Source organism: Syngnathoides biaculeatus, chromosome 20 (assembly GCF_019802595.1).
Source record: "Syngnathoides biaculeatus isolate LvHL_M chromosome 20, ASM1980259v1, whole genome shotgun sequence".
In the NCBI taxonomy this organism is placed as follows: domain Eukaryota; kingdom Metazoa; phylum Chordata; class Actinopteri; order Syngnathiformes; family Syngnathidae; genus Syngnathoides; species Syngnathoides biaculeatus.
The window spans coordinates 6,419,765-6,447,683 of NC_084659.1; the positions used below are offsets into that span (position 1 = coordinate 6,419,765).

General features: G+C 46.7%; 3 protein-coding genes across 24 annotated transcripts in view; 1 reads left to right on the forward strand and 2 right to left on the reverse strand.

Moving 5' to 3' along the window:
• LOC133493174 (troponin T, slow skeletal muscle-like) overlaps nt 1-12,225 on the reverse strand; it is a 75,729-nt gene extending 63,504 nt beyond the window's left edge. For 5 of the 16 annotated variants that reach the window (XM_061806183.1, XM_061806179.1, XM_061806189.1 and 2 more), the window contains exons 1-2: nt 12,154-12,217; nt 11,629-11,701 (exon numbers count right to left, since the gene is read on the reverse strand). Coding sequence is in view for 3 of the 16 variants with exons in the window: in XM_061806192.1 (XP_061662176.1) it covers nt 7,300-8,130 (831 nt within the window). In the remaining 13 variants the exon portion in view is untranslated. Of the gene's footprint in view, nt 1-7,198; nt 8,332-8,593; nt 8,733-11,628; nt 11,702-12,153 lie in introns of those variants that run through there. The other 11 variants (XM_061806184.1, XM_061806181.1, XM_061806180.1 and 8 more) reach the window with 7 other exon arrangements.
• Nucleotides 12,226-13,298: 1,073 nt separating this feature from the next.
• Nucleotides 13,299-21,064, reverse strand: cry1a (cryptochrome circadian regulator 1a). The gene is made up of 13 exons (XM_061807061.1): nt 20,070-21,064; nt 18,356-18,464; nt 17,901-18,043; nt 17,637-17,821; nt 17,469-17,557; nt 17,247-17,387; nt 16,283-16,594; nt 15,140-15,494; nt 14,831-14,947; nt 14,584-14,688; nt 14,433-14,498; nt 13,543-13,665; nt 13,299-13,446 (listed from the first exon to the last, which is right to left on the reverse strand). Exons 1-12 carry the CDS (start codon nt 20,225-20,227, stop codon nt 13,571-13,573), a joined length of 1,875 nt encoding a protein of 624 aa, XP_061663045.1. The 5' UTR covers nt 20,228-21,064; the 3' UTR covers nt 13,299-13,446; nt 13,543-13,570.
• Nucleotides 21,065-23,788: 2,724 nt separating this feature from the next.
• The window catches only part of LOC133493573 (ankyrin repeat and BTB/POZ domain-containing protein 3-A-like), a 44,517-nt gene continuing 40,386 nt past the window's right edge, over nt 23,789-27,919 (forward strand). For all 7 annotated transcript variants that reach the window (XM_061807053.1, XM_061807052.1, XM_061807054.1 and 4 more), the window contains exon 1: nt 23,789-24,965. In XM_061807053.1, the coding sequence (XP_061663037.1) occupies nt 24,071-24,965 (895 nt within the window). In that variant the 5' untranslated portion in view covers nt 23,789-24,070. The remainder of the gene's footprint in view (nt 24,966-27,919) is intronic.

The window sequence follows — 27,919 nt, forward strand, 5'->3', positions numbered from 1 at the left end:
GGTGGAAACCCAAAATACAGGAAGTCATACAAGGAAAGAGATTAGCAAAGAAGAAGTGGGACACTGAGAGAACTGAGGAGAGGCCAAAGGAGTACATCGAGATGCGAGACAGGGCAAAGGTAGAGGTGCCAAAGGCTAAACAAGAGGCATATGACAACATCTACACCAGGTTGGACACGAAAGGAGAAAAGGATCTCTACAGGTTGGCCAGACAGAGGGATTGAGATGGGAAGGATGTGCAGCAGGTAAGGCTGATTAAGGATCGAGATGGAAATGTGTTGACTGGTGCCAGTAGTGTGCTAAATAGATGTAAAGAATACTTCGAGAAGTTTATGAATTAAATGAGAGAGAAGGAAGAGTAGCAGAGGCAAGTGTGAAGGACCAAAAAGTGCCCATGATTAGTCAGAAGGAAGTTAGAAAGGCACTACAAAGGATGAAAAATGGAAAGGCAGTTGGTCCTGATGACATACCGGTGGAGGTATGTAAGCAATTTGGAGAGATGGCTGTGGAGTTTTTGACCAACTTATTCAACAGAATACTAGCGGGCGAAGAGATGCCTGAAGAATGGAGGAAAAGTGTAGCAGTTCCCATTTTTAAGAACAAAAGTGATGTTCAGAGCTGTGGTAATTATAGAGGAATAAAGTTGATGAGCCACACAATGTGAAGGAGGAGCCAGCGGCTAAGGGCGATTCGGGCGTAGTCAGCTGACGTGGAACGTAGGGTGCACCCTCATCGACCTGGGCAGTTTCAGTGAGACGGCGACCGGGTTAATGATCTTGGTCATCGGGAACGGACCAACAAACCTGGGCGCAAGTTTGTCCGCAGCGGGAGATCTTTGGTGGAGAGCCACACTTGCTGTCCCACCCCGAGTTCTGGTGCGGCCCTCCTCTTGCGGTCCGCTGTGGAATTGTAGACGCTGCCCATGAGCAGCAGCGTCCTCCGAGTTGCCTCCCAGGTCCGTTTGCAGCGTCGTACCACCGCCAGAGCCGACGGCACCACGGAGTCTGTGGCCAGTGAAGGAAAAAGAGAGGGAGAATAGCCATGCACGACGTGGAGTGGAGCCATACCTGTTGAACAGGAGGGTTGAGAGTTGTGGGCGTACTCTACCCATTTGAGGTGCTGGCTCCACGTGCACTGGTCCCTGGACGCCAAGCATCGAAGTCCAGTTTCCAACTCCTGATTTGCCCTCTCCGTCTGGCCGTTAGACTCCGGGCGATGGCCCGTGGTCAGCCTAGCCGAAGCGCCGATGAGGGTGCAGAATTCCAGAAGCGGGCGCTGAATTGCGGTCCTCTGTCTGAAACGATGTAGTGGTAGCAGACGACCTCGTCTAACACCAGCTGGGCTGTCTGCTTGGCTGACGGGATCTTCAGAAGTGGCACGAAGTGGATCATCTTAGAGAATTGGTCCACTGCAGACAGCACCACTGTGTTCCCTTAGGAGGGCGGTAGGCCGGTGACGAAGTCCAGTGCGATGTGTGACCACGGGCGGAAGGGGATGGACAGAGGTCGTAACTCTCCAACAGGTCGTAAGCGGGAAGTCTAATTGGCCGCACACACCGGGCAGGCGTTGATGAACTCCCTTACGTCCTTGCTGAGGTTGGGCCATAAGAATCTTTGTTTGACCACGGAACGCGTTTTTGCCATTCCCAGGTGGCAGACCGTTTTGTTGCAATGAGCCCAGTTGACGACGTCTCCCCGCAGTGACGGAATGACAAAAAGGCAATCAGACGGACAATCCGCGGGTGGCAGCGTCTCTCCCAGGGCCTACTTCACCCGCGACTTAAACGCCCAGGTGAAGCCGAACACTATGCACTCCTCTGGCAGGATATGAGCGGCCACTGATTCCGTGCGCTTCCCCTCGTGGAACCGTGAGAGGGCGTCCGGCTTGCCATTTTTGGAGCCTGGGTGGAAGTAAAGTGGAAGCGGGTGAAGAATAGTGCCCACCTGGCTTGGAGGCGTTCAGCCGTTTCGCGGTCCTCAGGTACTCAAGGTTCTTATGGTCAGTGAGGACCACAAACAGCACTTGCGAGTCCTCCAGCCAGTGCCGCCACTCTTCCATTGCCGTCTTGACCGTCAGCAGCTCGCGATCTCCATCGTCGTAGTTCCTCTCTGCCGGGGTCAGCTTCCTTGACAGGAACGCACACGGGTGGATCCTTCCGTCCTTGGGACTCCTCTGAGACAAGATGGCTCCGATTCCCGAGTCTGATGCATCTACCTCCACCACGAACTGGTGATCTGGGTCCGGAACAATGAGGATGGGCGCAGCGGTGAAACTTGCCTTAAGCTTGTCGAAGGCCTCCTGGCAGGTCCTGGACCACTCGAAGATGTTGTGCGGGGAGGTGAGAGCGTGCAGAGGGGCGGCCACGGAGCTGAAGTTCCGTATGAACTTCCTGTAGAAATTTGCGAAGCCTATGAACCTCTGCATCTCCTTCCTGCTGGCAGGGGTGGGCCACCGAAGCACCGCGTCGACCTTCTCGGGATCCATACGTATCTCTCCCTCTGCTAGGATGAAGCCCAGGATGGACACGGACGCTCGGTGGAACTCGCATTTTTACATTTTTACGAACAGCTGGTGCTGCAACAGACGCCGGAGCACCTCTCTGACCTGTCGGATGTGGGAGGTTAGGTCTGATGAAAAGATTAGGATGTTGTCGAGATACACAAATACAATCTTGTTCAGAAAGTCCTGAAGTACGTCATCAATGAAGTTTTGAAAGACGGCCGGGGCATTTGTCAGTCCAAAAGGCATCACAAGATACTCGTAATGTCCCGTGGGAGCATTGAACGCTGTCTTCCATTAGTCTCCTTCCCGGATCCGCAACAGATGGTAAGCGCTGCGCAAGTCCAGCTTGGTGAAGATCTGGGCTCTCTGAAAGAGTTTGAATGCCGTAGCGATCAGAGGCAAAGGATATCTGTTCTCGACTGTGATGTCGTTCAGTCCTCGGTAGTCGATGCAGGGTCGTAGCGTGGTGTCCTCCTTTTTGACAAAGAAAAACCCTGCACCGGCTGGTGAGGACGAGGGGCGAATGAGCCCGGCTGCCAGCGACTCCTCGATGTAGTCCCTCATGGCCTGGTGCTCTGGTCCTGCTAATGAAAACAGTTTGGCTCTGGGGGTGAGGTGCCAGGAAGGAGTTCAATGGCGCAGTCGGATGGCCGATGCGGCGGCAGAGACTTTGCCTTAGATTCAGAAAAAACCTTCAAATCGTGGTAGCAGGAGGGCACCGCAGCTAGTTCAGAGGGGGTACTCTGTGCTCTGAGCCCCTTCCTGTTTCTTGTGGTAATAGATGGGCTAACAGATGAGGTTAGAATGTAATCCCCAAGGACCATGATGTTCGCAGATGATATTGTGATATGCAGTGAAAGCAGGGAGCAGGCGGAGGAACAATGAGAAAGATGGAGACATGCACTGGAAAGGAGAAGAATGAAGACTAGCCGAAGTAAAACCGAATATATGTGCGTGAATGAGAAAGGAAGAGGGGTGGAAAAGTGAGGCTACAGGGAGAAGAGATACCACGGGTGGACAACTTCAAATATTTAGGGTCAAAAATCCAGAGCAATGGTGAGTGAAGAAACGGGTCCAACCAGGGTGGAACAGCTGGCGAAAGGTGTTTGGTGTGTTATGTGACAGAAGAATCTCCGCTAGGATGAAGGGAAAAGTTTATAAAACAGCGGTGAGGCCAGCCATGATGTACGGATAAGAGACGGTGGCACTGAAGAAACAACAGGAAGCAGAATTCGAAGTAGCAGGAATGAAGATGTCGAGGTTCTCGTTCGGACTGAGCAGGTACAGCCAAGGTTGGATGTTTTGGAGACAAGGTTCGAGAGACCAGACTTCGATGGTTTGGACATGTTCGGAGGCGAGAGAGTGAGTGTATTGGTAGAAGGGTGCTGAGGATGGAGCTGCCAGGCAAAAGAGCAAGAGGAAGATCAAAGAGAAGGTTGATGGATGTGGTGAGGGAAGGCATGAGGACAGTTGGGGTTAGAGAGGAAGATGCAGGAGATAGGGTAAGACGGAAAAAGATGACATGCTGTGGCAACCCCTAACGGGACAAACCGAAAGGAAAAGAAGAAGTGCGAAGCTTGAAGACGGGCGGAGGACTAGATCAAGTGAAGAAGAGTCAGAAGGGGGCCAAAGGACTTGTAACATTCAAGTTAGGTAAGATGGCAGATGCAGGACATCTGCTGACAGAGAATGGTCAGAAATGGCCGCAGGACTTATGGCACCGATGTGAGGCCCCGTAGCTCAGTGGTTAGAGCACTGGTTTGGTAAACCAGGGGTTGTGGGTTCATATCCCACTGGGGCCTCCACTCCCTGAGAAGGGTTGCGTCAGGAAGGGCATCCGGCGTAAAAATTGTGCCAAACGTATATATGCGTCCATCTGAGATGATACGCTGTGGCGACCCCGAAAGGGACAAGCCGAAAGAAACACACACACACACTTATGGCACCGATGTAGGGTAGGACCTGATCTGAGGACCTCTACTGGACAGACAACATCTCAGCAGTCATCAAAAAGGTTCAACAGCTTCCCCACTTCCTCCTTGGAGTCCTCAGGAAAAATAAACGGGACCCAAAGTTGCGACTGGGCTTCTACCACTTATCCATCAAGAGCCTGCGGATAAATTGTCTCCATTTGGTCAGGGAGCCGCACTGAGAAAAACAGAGCAAGGGTTCGGAGGACAATTAAAGGAGTACAAAATATCGTTGGCTGCCCTCTCCACTCTGTGGCAGATATTTAGTCCTCTCGGGTGTTTCAGAAGCGCCCTGAACATTATTCAGGACACGACACACCCCATTTCTCAACTGTTTGAGCTCCTGCCATCTGGAAGGCAAGACAGAGGCCTAACAGACTAAGGAACAGTTTTTTTCCAAGAGCCATCACCACCTTGAACTCTCATCTTTCCTATAGCCGCGCAAATAATGGGAAGGCATGCTTATTTTAACATCTTGAGTAATACTTTTTTAATGCATTCCATTTTACACATCTATTTTTATTTGATTTCCTTATAATTATTTCCATTTATTTTTACCTTTCTTTTATGTATCAACTGACAAGAAAAGCTCTCCGATTTGAATTTCAATGAATACAATGACAATAAATGTCATTTAATCATCCATTTATTCATGTTGAAGAAAAATATGAGCTAGAAATGAATGTGATGAGAGGACAGAATATTGGAAGATGCGCTTCAAATGCCACTCAAGTAACAATAGTAATTCATGGAAAGAATTTTACTGTGAAACTTAAATTTTTTTAGGGGAATCCTTTGGTACTTTCAACTTCGTTTTGTTGGAGGAACTGTGGTATGATTGGGGATCATTCACGTCTTTAGGGACTGACTGCCGAGCACTGAAAATATTCTGGTATGCTGCAAAGGATCGTGAACCTTGATATTGCTATGAATCCTGAGGTACGTGTATTAGGACTACCCGAAGAAAATGTAACAAATGGACACCAGACATGTGCATCAATCCATTCTTCCATTTTCAACACCGTTTATATCCTCACTAGTTATCAATTTTCTGATGACCAATCAACAGGCCGTTTGTGTCTTGAGCTCTAACTTTTAGGTACCCAACCGCTGAAGGTGTTTATTTGCAGGAAAGTAACCAAAATATAAATAGATTACCATTAAATCTAACTTCTGAAATGTCGTAAAAGCAAGTAAATGTGTCAATTTAACGGCTCACCTCCTCAACATATCCTTTCCTGAAGAAATAATCGTGACATTTTTCTGAAACCGAGCATGAAAAAAAAAAAATAATAATAAATAAATCAAAGGTCGGAGTTGAGACTTGCCAATCACATTGCCTTATCGGCACAGTGCTAATGAGTCTGCTGCTTGCCACACTCCCACTGAACTGTTGTTATACATCTCTAGACTGCTTCTTATCGAGCTCAACGCGATTCATCAGCATGTTAGCATGATGCACAGCAGGTAAGGTACATAAAATGCACACCTCCCATCAGCCACCTGTCGTGCCATTGAGTGGTGGGAACATGCTGTTTGCACGCGTGGTCGGGAGCCCATTAAGATGTCCATTCAGGCAATCTTTCTCCCAACCCCTTCCACAACGTCATCAATAGAAAGCTCTCGCCTGGAAGATGGAGTGGCAGAGTGCACGCATCAGTCGGAGGAGGACTGACCGTATGAAAAGAGTTATAGATTATAGCCATGTCCAGGATTAGGCTATGTAATGGCCCGTCATGGCCTTGAGAGTATAAAGTCTTTGGAGTCACAGAAGAAAAGCTCTGGGGGGGGGGGTTCTGAACGCTACTCCACTTTCGGCACAAGTACGTGACACTCACTTTGGACCAAAAATAGTGGCCGTCAACCACGGACTGACAACTCTGACAAATTGCCCAACACTCAGTGTCCTTTCAGAAATGATATTTCCTAGACCCACAAAAGTTTGGTAATTGGTTTTCAACAACAACTTACTCAAAACAGTTTCTACCGAATTCATGCGAAGTCCAGAGTTGGAAACACATTTTCAAAAGTTAATTTATTACAAAAACGTTGTTCATAGATATATTGTACCATATTTCTAATCAAATTTCATTTATCAGTCTGCCTGTTCTTGAATTTTTTTCCACTCCTGAAATGTGTCACTCCTGTAATAAAGCAACACTGCATTAAAAACTATATTAAATCTTTTAATATTGTGTACATACACCCTCTAAAGAATATTTTTTGTGACTTTGACGCATTTTACATTTCAATCAATTAAAAATATTTTTAAACTAAATTGTTTCTTTTGTAAGAAGCATCAAAATTAACTCGAATCAATGAATTAATTTTCACATTAAAAAAAGAAAAGGATAAGTTGACACCAACACAACCTGCCACTGAATGCTCTTGTGGCTCGAGTGGGCATTATTTACAATTTGGTCTGTTGCGCAAGGATATTGTGCACTGCATGGATGACGTTTCTAAATGTCGACCCCCTCAGGTTGGTAAGTAGGATAAAGTTGTACACAGACTCGAGCGTTGAAACTACAAAATGTCTACAGTATTTTCCAGGTAAAGGCACGGTTTTTGATTTATACCGAGTCTCATCAAACTCGTGTTTTTTGACAAAGAAAATCTTTCACATTTTTAAAAGAATAAAGAATGTAGAATTTCAAGTGCTACCTTGAAATAAAAATCTGCTGTTTGTGATCACAAAAACCAACAACAACAATATTGTTGTGGAATACACTTTAATCTTCAGTCCGAACAAACAATAACAGAGCGTCTTGATGAGTGACCATTAAGACAGCAACAAGCGGAAAAAAAGTCAGTTTTCCCAGTGCGGTCACTTCCAAGAGCCGGACTTTCCCTTGGCACAATGCGAGGTCTTGGATGTCTTCGACCAGCGCTGGTGGTCACTGACGCGATTGCGCAGCACGTAAATATCGTACTTCTGCCGCTTGAGCTTCTCACCTAGCTCGAACTTCTCGGCGTGGAGCTGATGGAGCCACTCCCACAGGTCTTGAGCCTTCTCAGCCAGCTTGTCTTTGTTGAGGTGGTCGATGTTTAGTGGTTGACGACGTTCCAGCAGTGCCTTCTTCTTCTCTTCGCGCGCCGTCAGCTTCTTGCCCTTCTTTTGGTCCACCTTCTGCAGGTAGCCTCCAAAGGACTTATTGGTAAAGATCTTCTTCTTCTTGGCCTCCTCTTCAGCACGCAGCTTGGCCGCCTCCTCCTCTCGCCGCACCCTCTCCTCAGTTAACCGGGCTTGGCGTTCACGCTCTTGCTCGGCACGCTCCCGCTGCTGCTCGGCTCGGTCCGAGCGGCGGCGTTCAATACGGTTGCGCAGGGCCACCAACTCCTCCTCCTCCTTTTGCCGGTTAGAAAAGTGTAGCTCGATAAGGCCCTGCAAGTCGTTGAAGTCCTTCTCTACTCGCTTGCGGTGGAGGTCGTCGAAATCCACCTTCTCTCCATCCGGCAGCTTGGGTGGGGCAATGTTGGGCACATATGTGGTTTTAGGTCGCGGTTTAGACTCTCCCTCATGTTGCTGTTTCTCATCCTCCTCCACCTCTTCATCCTCCTCTTTCTGTTCCACATATTCCTCCTGATCCTCCAGGATCTCCTCAGTGTCCGACATGTCTTTCCAGAAAGCAGGAGGACCACCAAGATTGGCTGACATTTGAAGACTGAGCTCTGGGTAGTGCTAGCAAGGCTCTTTTAATGCGTTGCTGAGATCATGTGACACACCAAATTCTCTGCGGGGAAGATTTCGAAACAGATGCAAGTGTCTATTTTTTCTGAGTCTTCCAGCCTTCTCCAGCACCTCCTTCCTCCCCAAAGACCCCCTTGTGCCAGTTTGACCCCGCAGCTCTCCTCATTCCTTTGTAAAGAAACCATGAGAGACTATTTCAGAGGTACAACAGATGCATTACACACTTGTGCAGCCACATCCAATGGAATTCAAGAGTGCGGAATGTTGTCGATTAGCTGTGTAATGCAGCTATACTGAAAAAATAATTGTACATCCCACTATAAATCTTCACAATGACGTCACGGATGTAGTAATGTTATAATGCTGCGGTTTAGCTTCGTAACAGTCTTAACTAGTTAGAGCTACGGAACATAATAAATGGTTAAATTACCCTCAAATGACAAAGTCGCTTTCATCTACGGAGCCAAAACCATTCTGCCAGCGGTTCGCCACGTCGTGACCCTACTGTTTCCACAAACAAATAAAATTCCTCGAGTCCGGAAAAAAAAGGACGCAGGGTACACCCTGAACTGGTTACTAGTTGATTGCAGGGCACAGAGAAACAAACGGGCATCCCCATTTACAATCACACCTAAGGATAGTTTAGATCCTCCAATTAATGCATGTTTTGAGATTTGGAGGAAACCAGAGTGTCTGGACAAAACCCACACAGGCACAGGGAAAACATGCGAACTCTACACAGGTGGGGGCAGGATTTGAACCCCACTCCTCACAACTGTGGTGTAGACGCTCTTACCAGTCGTTCACTGTGCTGCCGTCGTAACAATTTAGGGAATATTTAGACCTCTTCTGAGACTCAAAAAAAATCTAGTAAGACTCATCTTTGACTCTTACGAGCATTATCAGTGAGGATAAGTGGTACAGAAAATGGATGGATGGATTTTAGTCTCAGACACTTAAAACTATTTAACGGCTCTTCTAAGACTCATCAAAGAGCCTTCATTTCATAGACTAAGAGTGCAACTTATCTGAACCTGACATGACACTAAACACAAAGAACCTTCAAAAACCTGTCCTTTCTTGTGCACTACCATTAACTCAAAGAAATCATCCGCGTCTTTGACATGATCGTAGAATTTGTCACCAAGGCCTGACAAGTAATTGCACTTGTAAAGTTCACGTTGAAAGGTTCATACAGGGGTGAGCCTCCCTTTATTTATTCATCTACCCACATTTTCCATCCATACATCCATCCGTCTGTTAACATAAGCATGTCTCAGTTTCCAGTCTGGAATGTAATTAAGACAATGTTGCATGTCCCAAGCCCTCACCAGAGTGGATTAGCTGGAGAAATTGCTGCTGCGTGGCGACATTTAGATAGTGACGCGCAGTGAGGGCTTCCCGTGTCTTGAGGTTATTTGTGGAAAAGGACAAAAGGTGCTTTTGGGAAGGATGAGCTAGCTAAGTGACGGCAGGGACAGGTGTTCTCTCTCTCTCTCTCTCTCTCTCTCTCTCTGGCAGCCCAGAACCCCAATTAAAATAGCCTCTTTGCGCCTCCTTCCAGCAATGAGAACTCATTATCTTTAGCCTGGGTTGAGTTTCAGCCAGGCTACAAATCTCAACATGAAAAAAAGATAAATGAGGCCTTAGGATCCTGCCGGCAAAACCTGGACGCCCGGAGGGAACTGCCTGTTAAACAAATATGCCGAGTGTGAAACGTGTGCAGCAGGTGCACCCGGGCTGCCAAGCGGGACATTCTGCCTTGTTGGTGGCCAGGGACAACTGACAACTAAAAATAACAGAATCGCAATCATAACCTTTATTGTCCAAGTATGTTAAAACACATACTTGGACAGGAATTTGTCACCAGTACTTACGGCAACTAGTATTTGTTGTGACTTTCTGCTCGTCTCATCCGGGATTATAGCAGAACATTAGTAAAAGAAACAATCACAGGGAGTCCTCGGTTTGCGACCGAGATCCATTCCTACACTGGCGACATAATCTGAATTTCCACGTAAATCGGATTTCACTGTGAAAGTCAAAATTTAGGATGAGAAGCTGCGAATGGCTCCAGCACTCCCTCGACCCTTGTGAGGATAAGTGGCTCAGAAAACTGCTGGGTGTGGGTACTTTGTATAAAAAAACTAAAAACACATTCAAATATACAAAACAAGATGAAAAAGAAAGAAAACAAGAATTTAAGTAATCTTTCCATTTCGGCAACAATCGAAGAACGTTGCTTCATTTTTTTTTTTTCCATTTCTTCACGAAAAAAAGTTGCTTTGTGGTCACAATATCCCTCATTGGGGCGAAACCCTTGACGTAAAAAAAAAAAAAAAAAAGTGTACACAATGGTGGGCAAAAACGACAGAGATACTCCTGGCCCACAAACACCAATAAGCATAAGCAATATGCATTTGCTAAGCAGAAACACTACAGTGCTTGCGACAAAATGGCGGACAAGAAACAAGAGTCGTAAAGTCAAAATGTTGCAGGTAGAGGACGCGTTAACCCGAAGATTCCCTGTATATATTTAGACTACTGTACCAACATATGTATAGTCATTAAGCAACATAAGTTGTGCAAGAGTGCAGTAATAATGACCAACAACAGAATTCAGGAAATGTGTTTTCCCGCTTCTTCGATTTGCTTTGTTTCTCATGGTAGAAAAAAAAAAAAATCCTTGGAAAACTTGCATCAGCCTCCACAGATACAAATTTTTAAAAAAATCATTACAGGTTATGTGAAAATAAGTTTGTTGTCTTGTAATACTTTTTTTTCTTCTTTTTGCTAAAAAAAATTATTTTCCCAGCGGCACGGTGGATCAGCTTGTAAAGCGTTGGCCTCACAGTTCTGAGGTCCCGGATTCAATCCCGGACCCACCTGCGTGGAGTTTTCTCAGGGCACTCTGGTTTCCTCCAACATCCCAAAAACATGCAACATTAATTGGACACTCTAAATTGCCCCTAGGTGTGATTGTGAGTGTTTTTCTCGATGTACCCTGCGATTGGCTGGCAACCAGTTCAGGGTGTACCCTGCCTCCTGACAGCTGGGATAGGCTCCAGCACTTTATCCTCACGCAACCTTGTGAGGATAATCACCAATGAAAATGGATGGATGGATGTATTTTCCCAAAAAGAAAAGCGCTGGTAAAAGTGGTGTACAGGGGTAGGGTTAGTTCAGAAGATTTTCCACTGAACTTTTTTTTCCCCTTCTCGAGCAGCACTATTCTTTATGATATTTGGACAACAGTGTTTTTAATGTTTTTCCAATGTACCTTACCTTACGTTATGCAGGAGCATGAAACTTCCAAAGGCATGATGGAGGCCTTGATTGACCTCTACTGGCCAATATTATGTAATACAAGAGCTTTTGGTCCATAGAGTTCCGTAGTTTAACCACCGTGCTGCCCGATCACAATATCAAATTATATTAAAAAAATATATATATCGGGTTACTCACCCAGCACCACGTACAAAATGGAATTTGACCGTAAAAGCCTCGGTTTCATGTGGCGTCTTCTTCCTTTTGCGGTCTGGAGGAGGTGAATTCATATGACATATTGAGAAATTATTTAATTGATTGATTGATGACAAGCAGCACCTGGAGTACGCCAAATACTTATCAAGCTAGTCAGCCTGTTCCATTTGGATTCATTTTAAACTGTACAGTATTTGTTACTTGTAGCTTAGTTTTTGCAACCGACAGTATCAATTTTTAGTTATCCACACAAAAAATAATAATAAATGGGCGGCCTCGTTGAACTTTAGTGTCGAGTTTCATCGTTTTCTGAAAAGTTAACGTTAGCTACATTTAGCTAACTCGACCGCGAAAGAAATGTCCAGCTTTAAAAGTGGCGGCGTAGCATTCGTTTCGTGTTTGAGAAAGAATTGTGGCTACACAGTTAATATACCTCATGTAAACAGTGATATATATCGAATTTAAAAGTTTTAAATTAAACATTGTGTAATTTTTTTTTTTTCTTACTTGCCTGGAAGCGATGTCGAATTCATTCGACGATTCGTGGGAGGACCCGGATGATGGATTCAGGGATTATTCGAGAACATGGGAGGAAATTGTTAAATAATAAAAAAGTAAAATAAAACAAAACATGTATTCAAAAATAAATAACCACGTGCATTTTTACTACAGATACTCACTTTGAAAAGCAACATAATAATACAGTTTAAAAATTGTATTATACATGTGGCCATATTTTGATCAGAAACCCAACTTCGAAAGCCGAAGTGTCTTGAAAGTTGATTTCAGGAAAAAAAAAAAAAAAAAAAAAGTTTCTTGAGTTCCAAACTCAGGCTTGAAACCCAAAATGAAATCCCATTCCGACTAGAAATCTCACTTTAAAATGGTAAACCCAATTTTGGAACTGTAAAAGTTCACAACTTCTTCCTGGTTTGAATAATCCCAATACTTTACTTTGAAAGGCCAAAAGCTAAATTACAACCCTGGAAATGGCTTGTAACCTTATTTAAAAGCTACTTGGAAACCCCAATCATGTCTTAGTTGAAACATTTCTTTCAAACACTACCAGTTGGTTTAAAAAACAGATTCTATAATCATAACTTTAACTTCATGTCAAACGATTTAAAATTAAGCCGCCGAGTGTATACCAAATATTGGCCGGGATGAGGAAAATATTGGCATTAAAAACACCCAAGAATGCAGATTGATGACAGAAACACATTTTAATTTTCATTTTCATTAAAAAAAACACACACATTTAGAATTGTTTACAGTAGTGGGGGGCGGTCATAAACTGGAACAACGATATGAATTTTGGAGAACAAAAGGTTATCACAAGGTCATAGTGATTTCGCTTCAACGGTGGAAAACACAACCAGTAAACTAGCACGGAAACACTGTTGTTAAATAGGGCCAGACAAGAGGGATAAATCACACAGGAAGATGTTTTATGATACTTCTTTTTGAATGGACAGCTTTTTAGTCTAACTTTTTTTGTTGTTGAAAAAAAAATCCCCCAAAAGAAACATCCACTTATGAGGTTGGGGTTTTTTTTCTTTCTTGGTATCATATCAAAAATATATATAATGGATCTATGGTGCCACACAAAGAGAGAAGACACATACAATAGTCAAATATGTACAAGCTGTATGTGAATTTTGGAAAGTTCTTTATATACACGACGACTTTGTGTTTACACCCGAGGAAGAAGAAAAAGTGTGACGCTCTCGGGATGTCTGCGTTTATGATACAAATTTGATGACTTGGTGGCAGGGCCAGGCCGTCACTGCGTGGAAATTCCTGCGAGAGGCACAAAGCCATTCAAAGAAACGGGTTAGAAATTCCTCCCAGCAAGCAAACGTGAATTAGAAAAAAAAAAAAAAAAAAAAGACAAACTTTTTTTTTTTTTTTCCTCTTCTGTGGTTTAGTGTCTTTGGACTTTGGAGCTTTTTCCGTTTCCGGAGTCCTCGCAGTGACGCTTGCTGCTCATCTGCCCGCCACTGGAGTGATGTTCAAGCCCTGGAAAGACGAGTTCAAAACATACAAATTATAGATGCTTGTTAATATTGTGCTATTCGATTTATTTTCACATTTAAATGGATGGGAGCAGCTCACTTGTACAAAAAAAAAAAAAAAAAAAAAAAAAGCTGAAATTGTGCCGCAGTGTGAATTTGACTCAAAATGGCCAATCGCAGGGCACATGGAAACAGACAACAGTCGTACTCAAAATCATATCGAGGGGCAATTTAGAATATCCAATTAATGTTGCGTGTTTTTGGGATGTGGGAGGAAAACCGGCGTGCCCGGAGAAAACCCACGTAGGCACGGGGAGAACATGCAAACTCCACACAGGCGGGTCCGGGATTGAACCCGGGACCTCAGAACTGTGAGGCCAACGCTTTAAGAGCCTATTCACCGTCCTGCCATTTTGCAAGATAGTTGAATAAAATGAAAATAAATTTTATCCAACAACTTCAGGGGAAAAAAAAATGTTAAATTAATGTAACAGGCATGACGGGACATCAGATAAATTATCTACTATTGTTGTTGTCACTTTTTGGGGGGTTTTAGAGTAAGGACTCATTAAGCATGGATTTGTTTCCAATTGTTTTTTCTTTTTAAACAAGGCAAATCATTATTTGCTCCATCTTGTGACATTTTTTTTTTTTTTTTTAAATCAAGAACAGTACGTTTGTTAAGTAGTGAACAGTTCTATTTAAGTTTTCTGCATACATTTCATCTTTTGTTACAAGACATTGATTGAAAGATTTCAATTTAAAAATGACCTTTTTGAAGCATGGGACTCTGGCGGTTGCCTTGAGCGTAGCACATCATGCTGGAGCTGACATAGCCTAAAAAAAAAAAATAAAGCCGCGTCAAGGATTTGAAATTCCTGAGGGAACGCGAAGGTTTCCTACGACGCCCTGAAGCGCTCACCTTGCTGATGCGCGGCAACGCCAGCTTGGGAATCTCCCTGCAGGTACATCATGACGCCGACGCCGCTCTGCCAGTCGGCCTGCGGCGGACCCGCCGCGGGATACCCTGCGGCGAAAAAAAGGCCGACGGTCAGGCGGACGAGGAAGTCGGAACCGACACCTAAACGTTTGCCAAAATGCCGACGAAGATAATAATAGACCGGAATTCCCTACTTTTCCAGACTTTGGAAAAAGCGAGGACGGCTCACCGGAAGATGCGGCGGCAGTGGCGGCGCCATCGTGGGGAGCTTCAACCGAGTAGCCCATCACGTCTGAGGAGGGCTTATTGTTTCCGTTGGAGGTGGAGGGGACGGATGCCAGCAGCCCTGTGGGTCCGACAAGACCGAAATAAGCGCGATGGAAATGTTTGATACGTGCCGTAGTTGAACGGCATTGAGAAGATTCCAAGAAATCAAAAGTCTTTATGTGTGAGATTGAGAGTGGAGGAGCGCCCGTTGAGGTGTGAAGGTCTGAACCCGTTTTCCAAGAAAGAAGGAAGACCCCTCCGGATTTCGTACCGAGGCCTCTGTAGCAGGACAGCTGCTGGTAGATCTGCTTCATGCGCTCGATGTTGAGGCGGCTGGCCTCGGCGTGGTGGACCATGGGCTTGGGGTAGTGCACGCCCACGATGCAGCGCGCCGCCTTCTGCACCGCTTCCGGCGCGTTCCACGGGTCGTAGATGTACTTGGCCGGGAAGCCCCTCAGCACCGGCAGGTAGCGGCGGATGTAGTCGCCGTTCGGGTCGGTGCGCCGGCCGAACACCACGGGGCAGTAGCAGTGGAAGAACTGCTGGAAGAAGGAGCTGCAGGAGAGCCACATCCAGCTGCCGGCGTTGACGCTCCAGTCGGCGTCTAGCAGCAGCTCCTCGAACACCTGCGGACGCAGAACACCACAATTTAAGCGTGGCAGGAGACTCGGGACGTACGGGACAGAAATGGCGGATGGGAGAAAACTGAGGTCGCACACAGAGGGCTCTCGTTCTACAGACGGCGCAAATGCCGGCGGATCGGGATTTTCGTGCAAGACGAAGTTCGCTTTGCGTGTTTGCCAAAAGACAAAGTGACGTTGAAGACGCAAATCTATCCAAGTGGCTGCTCAGACTACTTCAAAGTCCTTGGATCCGAGTTGTTTTTGGCACTCAGGTTGATCACTGCTTGTGGTCGCGGTGGATACGAGTGTAGTGTACGTTGTGGGGCTGTTTTTGAGTCGACTCGTCAGAGGACCTCCAAGATGGCCGGAACTCTCAGCCATCTGTTCACCATGCCAGGTTTGAGTTTGGCAGCAGAAGAAAAAAAAATCTCGAAAAGCAGTTTGTCTTCAAAGCCAAAAAAAAAAAAGAAAAAAAAAATGGCAGCTTCACAGGGACGTCTTCGGCAATCTTTTTGTGAGTCTGTTCAAGAGATCTGCGACTGCAAGATTTCACGTATGCCCAGTCAAGCGGCAAATCTCAAAGACGGAGCAAAAATTGCTCGTTGAACTGTCGTCTTCAAACCAAACTGGTTGACTTGACCATGTCTTGTCACACATGGCTTCTTGAGACTTGTTTTGGGTGGTAGAACTGGGACAAAAACGTCAGAAATCTCTGAGGGAGCCGTGAAAATATCCACCGTCGCCTAAAATTGGTCAAAGCGAAGGCAAAATGTCCGTCTCGCCGCGCCTACCTTCATGCCCTCCTCCCAGCTGATCCACAGGTCTCCGCGGGTCAGGAAGCAGGCGACGGCGTGCCGGGCCAGGTGGTGGATCCAGCCCTCCTGGCGCAGTTGCGTCATGATGGCGTCGATCCAGGGGAAGCCGGTGCGTCCCTCGGCCCACTTGGCCAGCGCCTCGGCGTTGCGGTCCCACGGGATCTGCACGCAGATGGGGTTGCCCTCCATCTTGTCGAAGCACGGGTTGTTGGTGGCCGCCGTGTAGAAGAACTCGCGCCACAGCAGCTGGCCGTACAGAGACAGCGGTGGCGAGCTGTTCTTCTTCACCTTTGTGTCACGGGAGGAATTAACTCGCTCAGTCAGTCAGCTGACTAATAACAAAACATACGCAGCTTATGTAACCGCCAGGCGTGGCATGAGAGGGGTCATTAGCATATTTTCAAATTTGATTGAAATGAAAATGTCTTTCCATTCATGTGATTGAACGTTTACTTCATTGGCTTTTTTTTTTGTGCAATTTCATTTTGTTGATTATATTGGAACATTGATTCTAGATTGCATTGCTATTCACTTTTGAATCGTTTTTCTTGCATTGGCTTTTATATTTGTATCTAAGTGGATTTAATCATTTACATGATAAACGATTTGCTCTTTTTTTTTTTTTTGTTGCATACTTCAAAATGGTTTCTCGGGAAACTTTCTTTATATCATTTTAAAGATGTCACTAAACACACTTGGATTCCTGCCGTCATTTGGACTTCTCACCCTCTCTGGACCATATACAATTTTTCAGAGAGAAAAATCTAATACTTTCAGGAAACGATACACTTAAACTTATCATTTTTGATGATATTAAACCTGTTGCAAATTTGCAGGAAAGGTTAAACTGTGGCTCTAAGCACAAAGTGTCATTTTAAGCATAATCCAGCCCTTCACTTTGGGAAATGTATTACATGAAATAAATGTATACAGTACCGACCTTCCGGAAGAGGTCGGTGAGCTTGAAGTAGAAGAGGCGACACGAGAGGCAGCCGAATCGCAGGTAGGGGCTGAGTCCGGTGGGGCTGGCCAGGAGCGAGTTGGCGTTCATGCGGGGTCGCTCAAAGTTGGCCACCCACGCCTGCGACCAAGAGACGAAAATGCCATCAGAAAGGGCGCACGGTCCGCCGAATGTCCTTTTTCAAGATTCCGCGTCACCAACCTTCCTCTCCAGGTGCCGCTCCAGTCGCGTGAGGGCTTCGGACTCCCCGCCGGGCCACACGGCCGACGACAGACCCTCGGTATCGAAACCTGCCAGGGGAATACGAACCGTTACGCTTGGGTCCTCGCTCCACGCCTGACGTCGCCACTCGTGTCCCGTCCCACCCACCCAGCTCCTCCAGCGACGGCACTCCGAACTTGTCGTCGTGGTCGTCCGAGAGCGGCGTGGCGCACTTCCCCATCACGTCGGCGGTGATGAACTCGGCGGGCATCTCCACGGCGTCCATGCGGCTGATGAGGGTCTGGAAGCGCTTGTAGGTGAGCGGCGACTGGCCGCCGTTCAACTCGATGATCCTGCACGGGCAACGTTTTGACTTCAGCGGCCGTCCTGCGAGGACGGGCCCGAGATTCGGGGTCGCGCTCGCCTGCTTACTTGTCGAGGTCGTAGAGGGTGTGCGAAATGCGAACCGTCACCTCCACGCCGGCCTCGGAGGCCAGCTTCTTGATGGCGGCGTCCCGCTCCTTCCCGAAGGGCTCCGAGTCGTACTCGTACGACAGGCGGGATATGTTCCATTCCTGGAGTTGAGCCAACAAAGTCTCAGCGCACAAGCGGCAAAGTCCCGGGAAACAAATATTCGAGATCTACGCACGACTCTGGGCAAAAATATTCGGCACCCTTGAATGTGGTAAGCGAGTTAAGTTAAGAAATAGTCAACAATGTTGGATATTGCAGAAACAAAACTATGCATGTCTGAAAAACTCGAATTATTAAAAATCAAATGTGCAGAAATCACAGTATGCTGGATGATGCAAAAAATAGCCAAGGGTGCACCGCGTAATGTGTCGAGTTGAGATTAGCCGGCAGAGTTGTCGCGCTTTCCGTCCCACCTTGAAGAGTCTGGGAAAGACGTCGGTGGGCTGGCCCCGGATCACGAAGAGACGGGAGTTGAGCTTGCGCAGGTTCGAGTCCAGGTCCTCCAGACTCTGCAGCAGGAATCTGCGGGTGGCCACACGGGACGGGAAGATACGTCAACGTCCAATATTTTCTCCCAACTGGTTTTTCTCCACAAATAACGGGCGTACCTTACGAGTTATGCAAGCGTTCTCGTCGAATGTGCACCGGCGCAAACTCACATGAAGCGACAGGTGTTTTGCGCTTGTGTAGGCGGAGGAAAAACAACTTTTTCCTCCGCTCAGCGCGCACGCGACCGGCACTAATACGGAGCTTCCCGTGCTGTTTCCATAGCAACCCGAGTTGGTAGGTGGATTCGGCTCTCAGTGTCGTATTATTTACATCCATCAATCCCATCATCCCATCTCAAGCCTGTCCTGCATTTTGTATGCCAATATAAGAAAATCCTGTTACCATGTAATTACCGGTATTCCTTAATATCTAGCACTTTGTATAGGGAATATTTTCTTCATATTGGATCTCTGTCAAGAATAATTGAGTCGTTTTGGGGGCGGGGGTCCCAAAATGAAGCACTTTTTAAGCCTTTTATCGACTTGAAATCCTTCCGGAGAGCCCCCGAGCTACACTTTCTTCCACTTTGCGGAAATGTGCATCACGACGGGCTTTGTCGGGATTAGCGCGCTCTCCGCTCTGCTTTGGCGAGATAGTCGAGGAGGGGGTCTCGAGAGCGGAATTAGGCCACAATGGTGGGGAGGGGGTCCACTAACACACTGACCCACTTGTGTAACGCCGACAGACGCTGCCGGCGGTTCACCTTGAGCGTTCACTTGCTGAGATGCACAATAAAGTTTGGTCTCACGCGGCGGGCCGACGCTTCCTTTTCACGCATGACAAAAAGCGTCTGCGTCAGCGGTTGTGTAAACAACGTGGACGCGGGCGCGTTACATCCTAGCGTTGGGACCACCCACCCCCGCCAATTTGCAAGAGGACGGGTCCACATGCGCTCAGTCAATCGGGATATCACGTTCACACTTATATATTCACATATGGATTGAAAGCTGTCAAGATTGAGGGCCATAAAACAGCAACTCACATTTTTGTATCATTTTAACAACATGGAAAAATATATATATATATATTTTTTGTTTGACATTATTGATGATGATGATGATTTTACAGCTTTGCACTAATTACGCCACAAATTTTGCACCAGTGTGTAGATTTTTTTTTTTTTTTTTTTTTGGGGGGGGGGGGGGGAATCATTACATTCCACCTGTGATGTTGTAAATAATGTGATTTGACATACTGGAAGCTTTCTTGGGAAAATTTTGGTCATTTTTTTTTCGGCTTTTGTGAGTGAACGCAAACACAGAAATGCATAAAGGACAGGATGAAGGATGCAAATGTGAGTTGCAATTGAATATTAATGTCTTTTCTTCATCCTTTTGTCGTGCAAAATTGAAAAAAAATAAATCAGTGCTTCTTTAACTTTTTTTTCACTTCAATATTCACTTTTGCTCACAAAGTATTACAATCCAAACAGCGTTAATAAGTTAATAAATGCTTGTAAAAAAAAAAAAAAAAAAAAAACATTACGAAACATTTACATGCCAGTGTACTGAATTAGAAATGTTGCAATCGCAGAAACTTTGCGCCCAGTTGAGTTTTGCGCAGCTTTTGTTTCCTCACCTCCACCTGTTGATGCCCACGTTGGAGGAACCGGCAAACCAGGGGTCGAGGATGTAGATGCAGCGGACGGTGTCGGCCCCCAGCAGGGACTCCTTGAGGGACGGGTTGTCGTGGAGCCGCAAGCCCTTCCTGAACCAGTGGATCGTGTTCACGACCATCACTCAAGTGGATGGAGGCCTCAAGCTTGAAAATGTCCTTTTATTTAACGGGGCTCGTTTATACTAACGCAAATCCGAGGCAAAATAACAACAAAAATGATTTTTTTTTCTTTTTTTTTTTTTTTTGGAGTTTGTAAATGTGGTGGCCTTGGCGTTTAGGAGTTAACCTTGCTCCAATAAAACCTTTTCCATCGTGACGAAGTATTTAGAATGCGTCAGAGTCTGAACCATTTGGCCTTCAAGAGGCAACGTGAGAAGCGAGCGGGCGGGGACTAGGACCTGCGCGGATGCTCGACGAGGCCGCCTCGTTGTATAACTTGTTTGTCGAATACGAGGGAGAAAAAGGGAAATTACGTCGATTTAAGGTTGTTGCTGTTTGGTTTTTTTTTTTTTTTTTTTTTTTTACAAAGATGTGCACCAAAAAGACTTTGTCTTAAAAAAATAGAATTGCAACTCTGATGGGAGTTTGCAATTCGATCGTAATTTCCCCGCCACAACACCGGGGTGGGGTGGGGGGGGTGGAAAGCTGGTTATGTAAATACGCGCAACAACGGCGATTCGGTGCAGAAATGGCGGCGGATCGCAACGCAAATGTGCACTTATCTCGTCGAAACGACTCCCGGGTCTTTCCGTCCGGTACCCGTCGCGGCTGACCAAATGTTTTCGGCCCTTTTGACAGCTGAACGTCCACCGCAACGCACGCGAACGTCGCCTCGATCCGAGCGCCGCACCTTCCGCTTTAGCCCCGCCCACACGGGTGACGCGCGTAGGCTGGGCGGCCTCCGATTGGCTCGCCTCGCCGCGGGCCCGGTCACGTTCCTGCGGCGTGGTTTCGGGACCGGACGACACGAGAGGCGCCTCGCAATCATGTAACAACTGCTTATGACGTCTTCTGACCCATTTACTCTCAATACTAATCCGCATTTTAATTTTGACTCGATTATAGAAAGAAAAAAAAGTCCCGTCATTAAAAGTATTGTCTGCAAAATAAAATAATTTCAAAAATGTTGCAACGAAGTTAGCCGTGAGAGTAGTTGCACGAGCACATCCGGGTTCAGGGGGCGACATTTGTTTCTATTTGAGTCACTTCGACTTTGTTTTGCTTTTGGCTAATAATGATGACTATAGTACACTCATCCATCAATTTCCTGAACTGCTATATTGTTACTTAGTTCGTGGGGGTCAATTTGGGGGACACTTTGACACTAGAGGTCAGAGGTCGCGCAGAAAGCCGGATTATGTGACCCCCAAAAATGGTCAAACCCAATAAAGACACTTTCTGTACATTCGTCTTGATGTACAGATAAAATGTGCAGTGCTGCGATTATTTACATGAAGTCGGATAGATAGATAGATAGATAGATAGATAGATAGATAGATAGATAGATAGATAGATAGATAGATAGATAGATAGATAGATAGATAGATAGATAGATAGATAGAGATAGATAGATAGATAGATTAGATAGATAGATAGATAGATAGATAGATAGATATTTTTTTCTGTTATTTTCCTTGACTCACATTCAAAGAAACGACATTATGCCACGAGGACTTGCAAGACTGACCGAAGGTATGGAAAATATCTTGGGGAAAAATCAATCATATTTCATTTAGTTATAATTTAATCAACGAAAAACTTCTTTACGTTTGAAATTTGCATCATGGCGCGCACTCTTCAATGTCGTCTGGATGTTTTTAAAACATTTTTACTGCTTCACTTTTTTTTTTTCTCCACGCACAAAAAAAAAGACCTTACATAAATACCCCTCTAATTATGTAAAGGAACAAATGTGAGCACGTGCGGAGGCACTGACACGACGTGTCCACCAGGCGGCGGTAAAACACCGCAATGACGGACAGGCGATGATTATTGCAGACATGAAAAGTGGACGTTTTGTTATTGTTTGGAGATTGATCATGATGTGGTATGCTTTGGATGATTAATTTTTCCTTTTGATAGATAGATAGATAGATAGATAGATAGATAGATAGATAGATAGATAGATAGATAGATAGATAGATAGATAGATAGATAGATAGATAGATAGATAGATAGATAGATAGATAGATAGATAGATAGATAGATAGATAGATAGATAGATAGATAGATAGATAGTGATATTGCTTTGCTTCTATGTAAAAAATAAAAAAAAAATATGTATGTTTCACCTGCAACTTTGGGCATTTGTTAGTGTTAAGCATAGATAGATAAATAGATAGATAAATGTTTTTTTTACTGTAATACATTAAATCTGTTGATATATATGTATATATATATATATGTATATATATATATATATACATATATATATACTTTACTCGTGCTGAAAAAGGCATTTGATGATTATGATTTGTTGTTGCCAGGCAACCGGGCCTTAACAAAGTCGCTTCAGCGGTTCCGCACCGTGCACGCAAGGATTCGGTGTGAGAGGTGCCCACCTCGTCAGTGGAGCAGGTGCAACTCGTGCAGCATATGCGATATCATAAAGTATTTACACGGAGGGGAGGGCACAAAAAGTAGGTACAGTATTTCAGGGGGGAAAAGGAAGGATTTATGAACACGAGAAAAAAGGGAGTTAGGCGCTGGCCTTTGAACCCCACCTCCAGGTTTGGCTCCAGAGTTGGCCTCCGGTGACCTGCATCCGGGGAAGGAAAAACTGGATCCATAGCTGACCGTCCTCATAAGGGATCTTTGAACTGTGCTTTGTGGTACCCCACCTGGCCAGGGGCCTCGAACCCCGGACAACATTGGTCCTGGGATCAACTGGGACAAACAAACCCCTCCACCACAGAACCGGGAAAGTTGAAGGAGTAATAATAATAATAATAATATAATAATAATAATAGTAATAATAATAAATTCGAATTGATGTACCAGAATGTATACACTTTAATCAATGCTACATTTATTAACCAGATTAATATTAAAAAAAAAACACGTTTGGTGAAAAGTTGTCTAAATCCAACCCTAAATCCATCTTTCAAATCCGTCAATATTTCATGATCAATGAGAAATAATATTTAATTGTACTAACATGAAAAAGACCGCAGCCAAGCTAAAGCGTGACTTACTTTCTGGGTCTGTAGTTGAAGTCTGGTTCCATGCCGGTGACCATCTTGGAAATGGGAGTTGGCCCAGTGTTGCACTGATGTTGGGGGTGGAAGTAAACCTTGATTTCCGCCAATATTCACCTGGAAGTTGTGCCTTTATTCATTTCGGCACTTCGCTGACAAACGCGACTGGTCCGCTTGAGTCGATGTCGTGCGGGTGTCACAAAATTGCGCTTTGGGCGCAGCGTCACCGTTTGGACGCCTCCCAAGATGCTCAGACTCTGCGTTTCTTTCCATTGTGAATGAATATCAAATAGAAATAATCTATCACAATAATGCCTTTTTTTTTCTTCTGGTGGGATGCAATAGTCGTTTCGGTTGCATTTTGCACATTGGAAATAATTGAAAATGTAAACAATATGTCCCGCACGCAAGATGCGTGGACGTGGTGGGGGGGGGGGGGGGGGCGGTTTACACATCAAGTTGCGCCGCGTGCATTTTGCGTGCAGTCCCAAATTGCGACACGTGCGAATTTCCGCAGGTTTCGTCGCTGTCAATCAACACACACGGCGACTCCTCCTCCTCCGAGTTGCGCACGAGAAGCTCCGCGCACGTCCGCACAGCGTCGAGCGAAAGAAAAGGAAGGGAAAGTTTCAGTTTTCGTCCTCCCCCCCCCCCCCCCCCAGCCGACGTTGCAGCAAACCCGGGCGATGACGCGCGCGGCAGCGTGAAGGCGAGGCAGCTCCGCAGACGCGCTGGCACGCACGCCCAGCAGTATGCGGCGCAGCGATGGCAGCCAACGGTAAGAGCACCGCGGTGAGGACGCTGGAGGACCTAACGCTCGATTCCGGTTATGGTGGCGCGGCGGACTCGGTCCGGTCGTCCAGCGTGTCGCTGTGCTGCTCCGACCCGCCCCTGCAGTCCCTCTCGCACGGCGGCAACAACCGCTGGCATCTGACGGAATCCATGCACAGCCGACAGAACAGTCTGGACACGGTCAACACGGTGCTGGCCGAGGACACCGAGGCGCTGGAGTGCGCGGCCCAGCTGTGCGCCAAGCTGCCCGAGCCGGAGGAGGTGCCGTGGAGCCTGGCCGAGGTGGAGGACGCGTTGCGGCGCAGGCGGCGGCAGGGGGACGGGGAGCCCCCGCTGCCGCCGCCCTCTCCGGAGGTCCTGGCCCGGCTCTCCGTGCTGGTCAGCCGCGCGCTGGTGCGCCTGGCCCGGGAGACGCAGCGGCTCAGCCTGCGCTACGCCAAGTGCACCAAGCTGGAGGTGCACAGCGCCGTCAAGGTGGTGCTCTCCTGGACCGTCTCCGTCAACTGCGTCGCGGCCGCGCTCGGCGCCCTGTCCCTGTACAACATGAGCAGCGCCGCGGACAAGTTCGGCCGCGGCAAGTCCGCGCGCTGCGGGCTCGTCTTCTCCGTGGGCAAGTTCTTCAGGTGGATGGTGGACAGCCGCGTGGCGCTGCGCGTCCACGAGCACGCCGCCATCTACCTGACGGCGTGCGTGGAGAACCTCTTTCGGGAGGTGCTCGGCCGGGTGGTGCGCAGCGCGCTGCGGCGGCGGGACGACGACGTGCCGCACCTCAGCCTGGAAGCTCTGGAGCAGGCCGTGGGTGCGGACGCGGAGATTTGGGGGCTGCTGCAGCCCTGCCAGCACCTCATCTGCGGGAAGAACTCCAGCGGTAAGACACCCCCCCCCCCCCCCTGATCACTGTTTTAAAGTTCCGGGTTTCCGGGTAGTTTCAATACTTGGTGTACACGGAATGAAACAATTGTATATGTTCAGCGTTGTTCATAAAGTTCACCCCCAAATAGCCAAATCCACATTCACATTGATGGGCAAGATCTGCACCGCTGCACTTTGTTCCCGGGTCCTTGAATGTACTACCCACAAGCATCGTCTCCTGATGGCACAATACATCACCCCGGAACTAAATTTTCAGATCCTGTTCCAAAAGTAATTGGACCTGTACAAAATACAACTCCTCTACCAGGGTCTACTATCAGTGGCTTTTCTGATGTGGCCCTCCCCAAGGATTCTACATGGGGGTGCACTTGAGATAGGTATATTATCTAGGATCGTGTTTGTTCTGGGGGCAAATGTCTTCCGGCCATCCTATAGTTCCAACCACCCACACACAAACGACGGTCCTGCAAAAGTACCTGGTCCTGGAGTAAGTTCCTGGAAACGTGTACAGTCGTTCTCCTGGACCGAGCACATAATTGTTCTCCCAGATGTCCTTGTCCGGTGTAAACTTCCTGGTTCCGTAGTCCCCTAAACCTGTATTTCTTGTTACTTGTAGTTCCTGGAACTGACACAAATTGTGCTTCAAAGGTTTCAAAATTGCAGAAATGTGTCATTTGTGGTACTTTTCATTCCTAGAACTAATAAAATTGTCTCAAGTTCTGGGGTACCAGGGACCAGGGACCAGGGTCAGGTGTGAGTGTGTGCGCGTCTGCGTGTTGTGATACAAGCTGAATTTCCGCTTGTGGACGTGCAAAAGTGCCAAATGATCCAATTATGGTCATTAACTGTGTTGTGTGCATTCATTTAGTATTAACGATGTCGCTGCTTATCATTTCTTTGTCGCGTGTGCGAGGATTTGTGTGAGTGTGTGTGTGTGTGTTTTATTAATGCGGTACGCAGATGCTCATCGCGCGCTTAATTAAGATAAGCAAAAACAGCAACCGCATCCCCGGTGATGTCTTTTCAAAAGTGCGTTTTGTTGGGCGACAAGCCCAACAAAAGCCGACGCTGAGGCTAATCGCGCGCTTACGTCTCCCGAGCGAGACGTCGCTCTGTTACAGATAGAAAATTGCTCCCGAGGCTGAGAAATTGGGCACTCCAAAACTAAACGACGTGCCCCGGTACAACATGACAGGTCGTTTTCCGGCCGAAAAAAAAAAAAAAGCACATCTTCAATTCCGGGCCAGACTAAACGATGCCACGTTTGATCTTATACGTCCAATTTCTTGCCTAAAGCGATGACCCTGCTGACTTTTAATGATTTTCCACACTTCTGGGGCAGCTGATTTTACCTCTTTGCACTCTACAACCCTTCAGGGATTATTGTTGTCGGTAAGAGCAAGATTAGTATTGATTTTTATTTGGGAACATGCTTGTAAATGCCGTGATAGCCTTAAAAGTCGGCCGGGATCCCTCGCGGTTTATGGGTTTGGCTCCCATTGTGAAAGCATTTTTAACACGAGAAATAATGGAATTGTGTCAATGCCAGAGAATCGGGAGTGGTAAACTTGTCGGGATCTCGAACAGAAAGGTGCGGCTCGCGATTTCCTGTTATTAGTCATGAGCATTTGCTAGTTGTCATTGGTGGTTGTTAGTAGTAAGTATCGGTTCTTTGTGGTTATTAGCTGTCACTAGAAGTCTTTAGCGGTTCTCTATCGATCCTTAGCATTTGTGGGCAGGAAATAGCGGTCGTTTGTCAGTTGTCGTTGGCGGGAATTAGCTCTCCAGCACTCACTAGCGGTAGTTGGTGAATACTAGCTGTCGCTAGAACATGTTAATCCGTCACTAGAAGGTGGAAGCAGTTGTTCGTAGTCATTTGCTGTCGGTAGCTCTTGTTAGCGTACAAAGCATTCATTAGCTCTCAACATGGTCCGTTAGCGGCCGACATAAGGCTTTTGTAGGCGTTCGAGGTTAGTGGTATTTTTCACCTTGTTGCAGAATAGTCTACGTTGTGGACTCCCTTTGTGTTCAAGGCTAACGTAAGATGAATTTGAAATGACATTAGCATTCGCTCTACAAGCAAAGTTCCGAGTTCCTAGTAGCAAGTCATCAGCCGGGCCGACCTGCCAGGACCGTCCAGCGGTTTTGGAATTTCCATCGTGCCGATGGTGTCGGATTACAGTTGTTGTTAGCTTCCCCCCCCCCCCCCCAAAAAAAAGGGGGGGGGGGCAGACAACACAGCGGCGGAATGCTATTGCGTAGCCGTGCTATTAAATTAGCAGCGGGATGTCTCCTCTTCCATCGTTCGGATGCCATCTGCGGGGGGGGGGGCACCTCCCGCTTCGCATATTTATTCCCGTTTAAAAGCCTTTTGTTGTCTGTGCGGTTATTAGCCGCACGCCTCGGGGCGAGCCGGCTGACGGATGACCGTCATCCCGTCAGCTGTGATGGATTTTATGCGGCGGATCATTTTCGGAAGACAGAAAGAAAAAAGCCAAATCGGGAAGTTGTTTCTTTTTGTTTCACGAGCTGGAACCGGATCGTGGCTCCACCGCGACTTTCTTTTCCCGTGCCTCATGTATTTTCACACCTATTCCTGAGGCTGAGGCTGAAATGTGCCGCTTTTGAGGGACCGAATCCCCAACCAGCTCCTCGTAATCAACACTCGCGAGGTCGTTGAGTTCAGAAATCCGCAGGAGCGAACACACCGCGATGACTCTAATTTGTCGCTGTGAGACGTTTAAGGACGCGTTGTTATTTTCGACGCCCTCGTTAGACTGCGACGCATGCTCGCTTTCAGTGTAAATGTCACATCAGGAGAAGCATTTCGAGCAGGTGCAATTGCCGCTAATGCGTCCCGTGATTGTCTGCATGCGTCAGGCATACTAATAATGCTGCATTTTGCGCCACATCTGGGTGAGAACAGACTCAGGTGGCTTTTGGAGTATT

Coding starts and splice junctions, on each gene's coding strand:
- cry1a (XM_061807061.1), bottom strand. CDS start 20,227: ATGGTCGTGAACACGATCCACTGGTTCAGGAAGGGCTTGCGGCTCCAC. Junction 18,465..20,069: donor GTGGGCATCAACAGGTGGAG/GTGAGGAAACAA, acceptor GGCCACCCGCAG/ATTCCTGCTGCAGAGTCTGG. Junction 17,388..17,468: donor AGCGGCACCTGGAGAGGAAG/GTTGGTGACGCG, acceptor TCTTGGTCGCAG/GCGTGGGTGGCCAACTTTGA.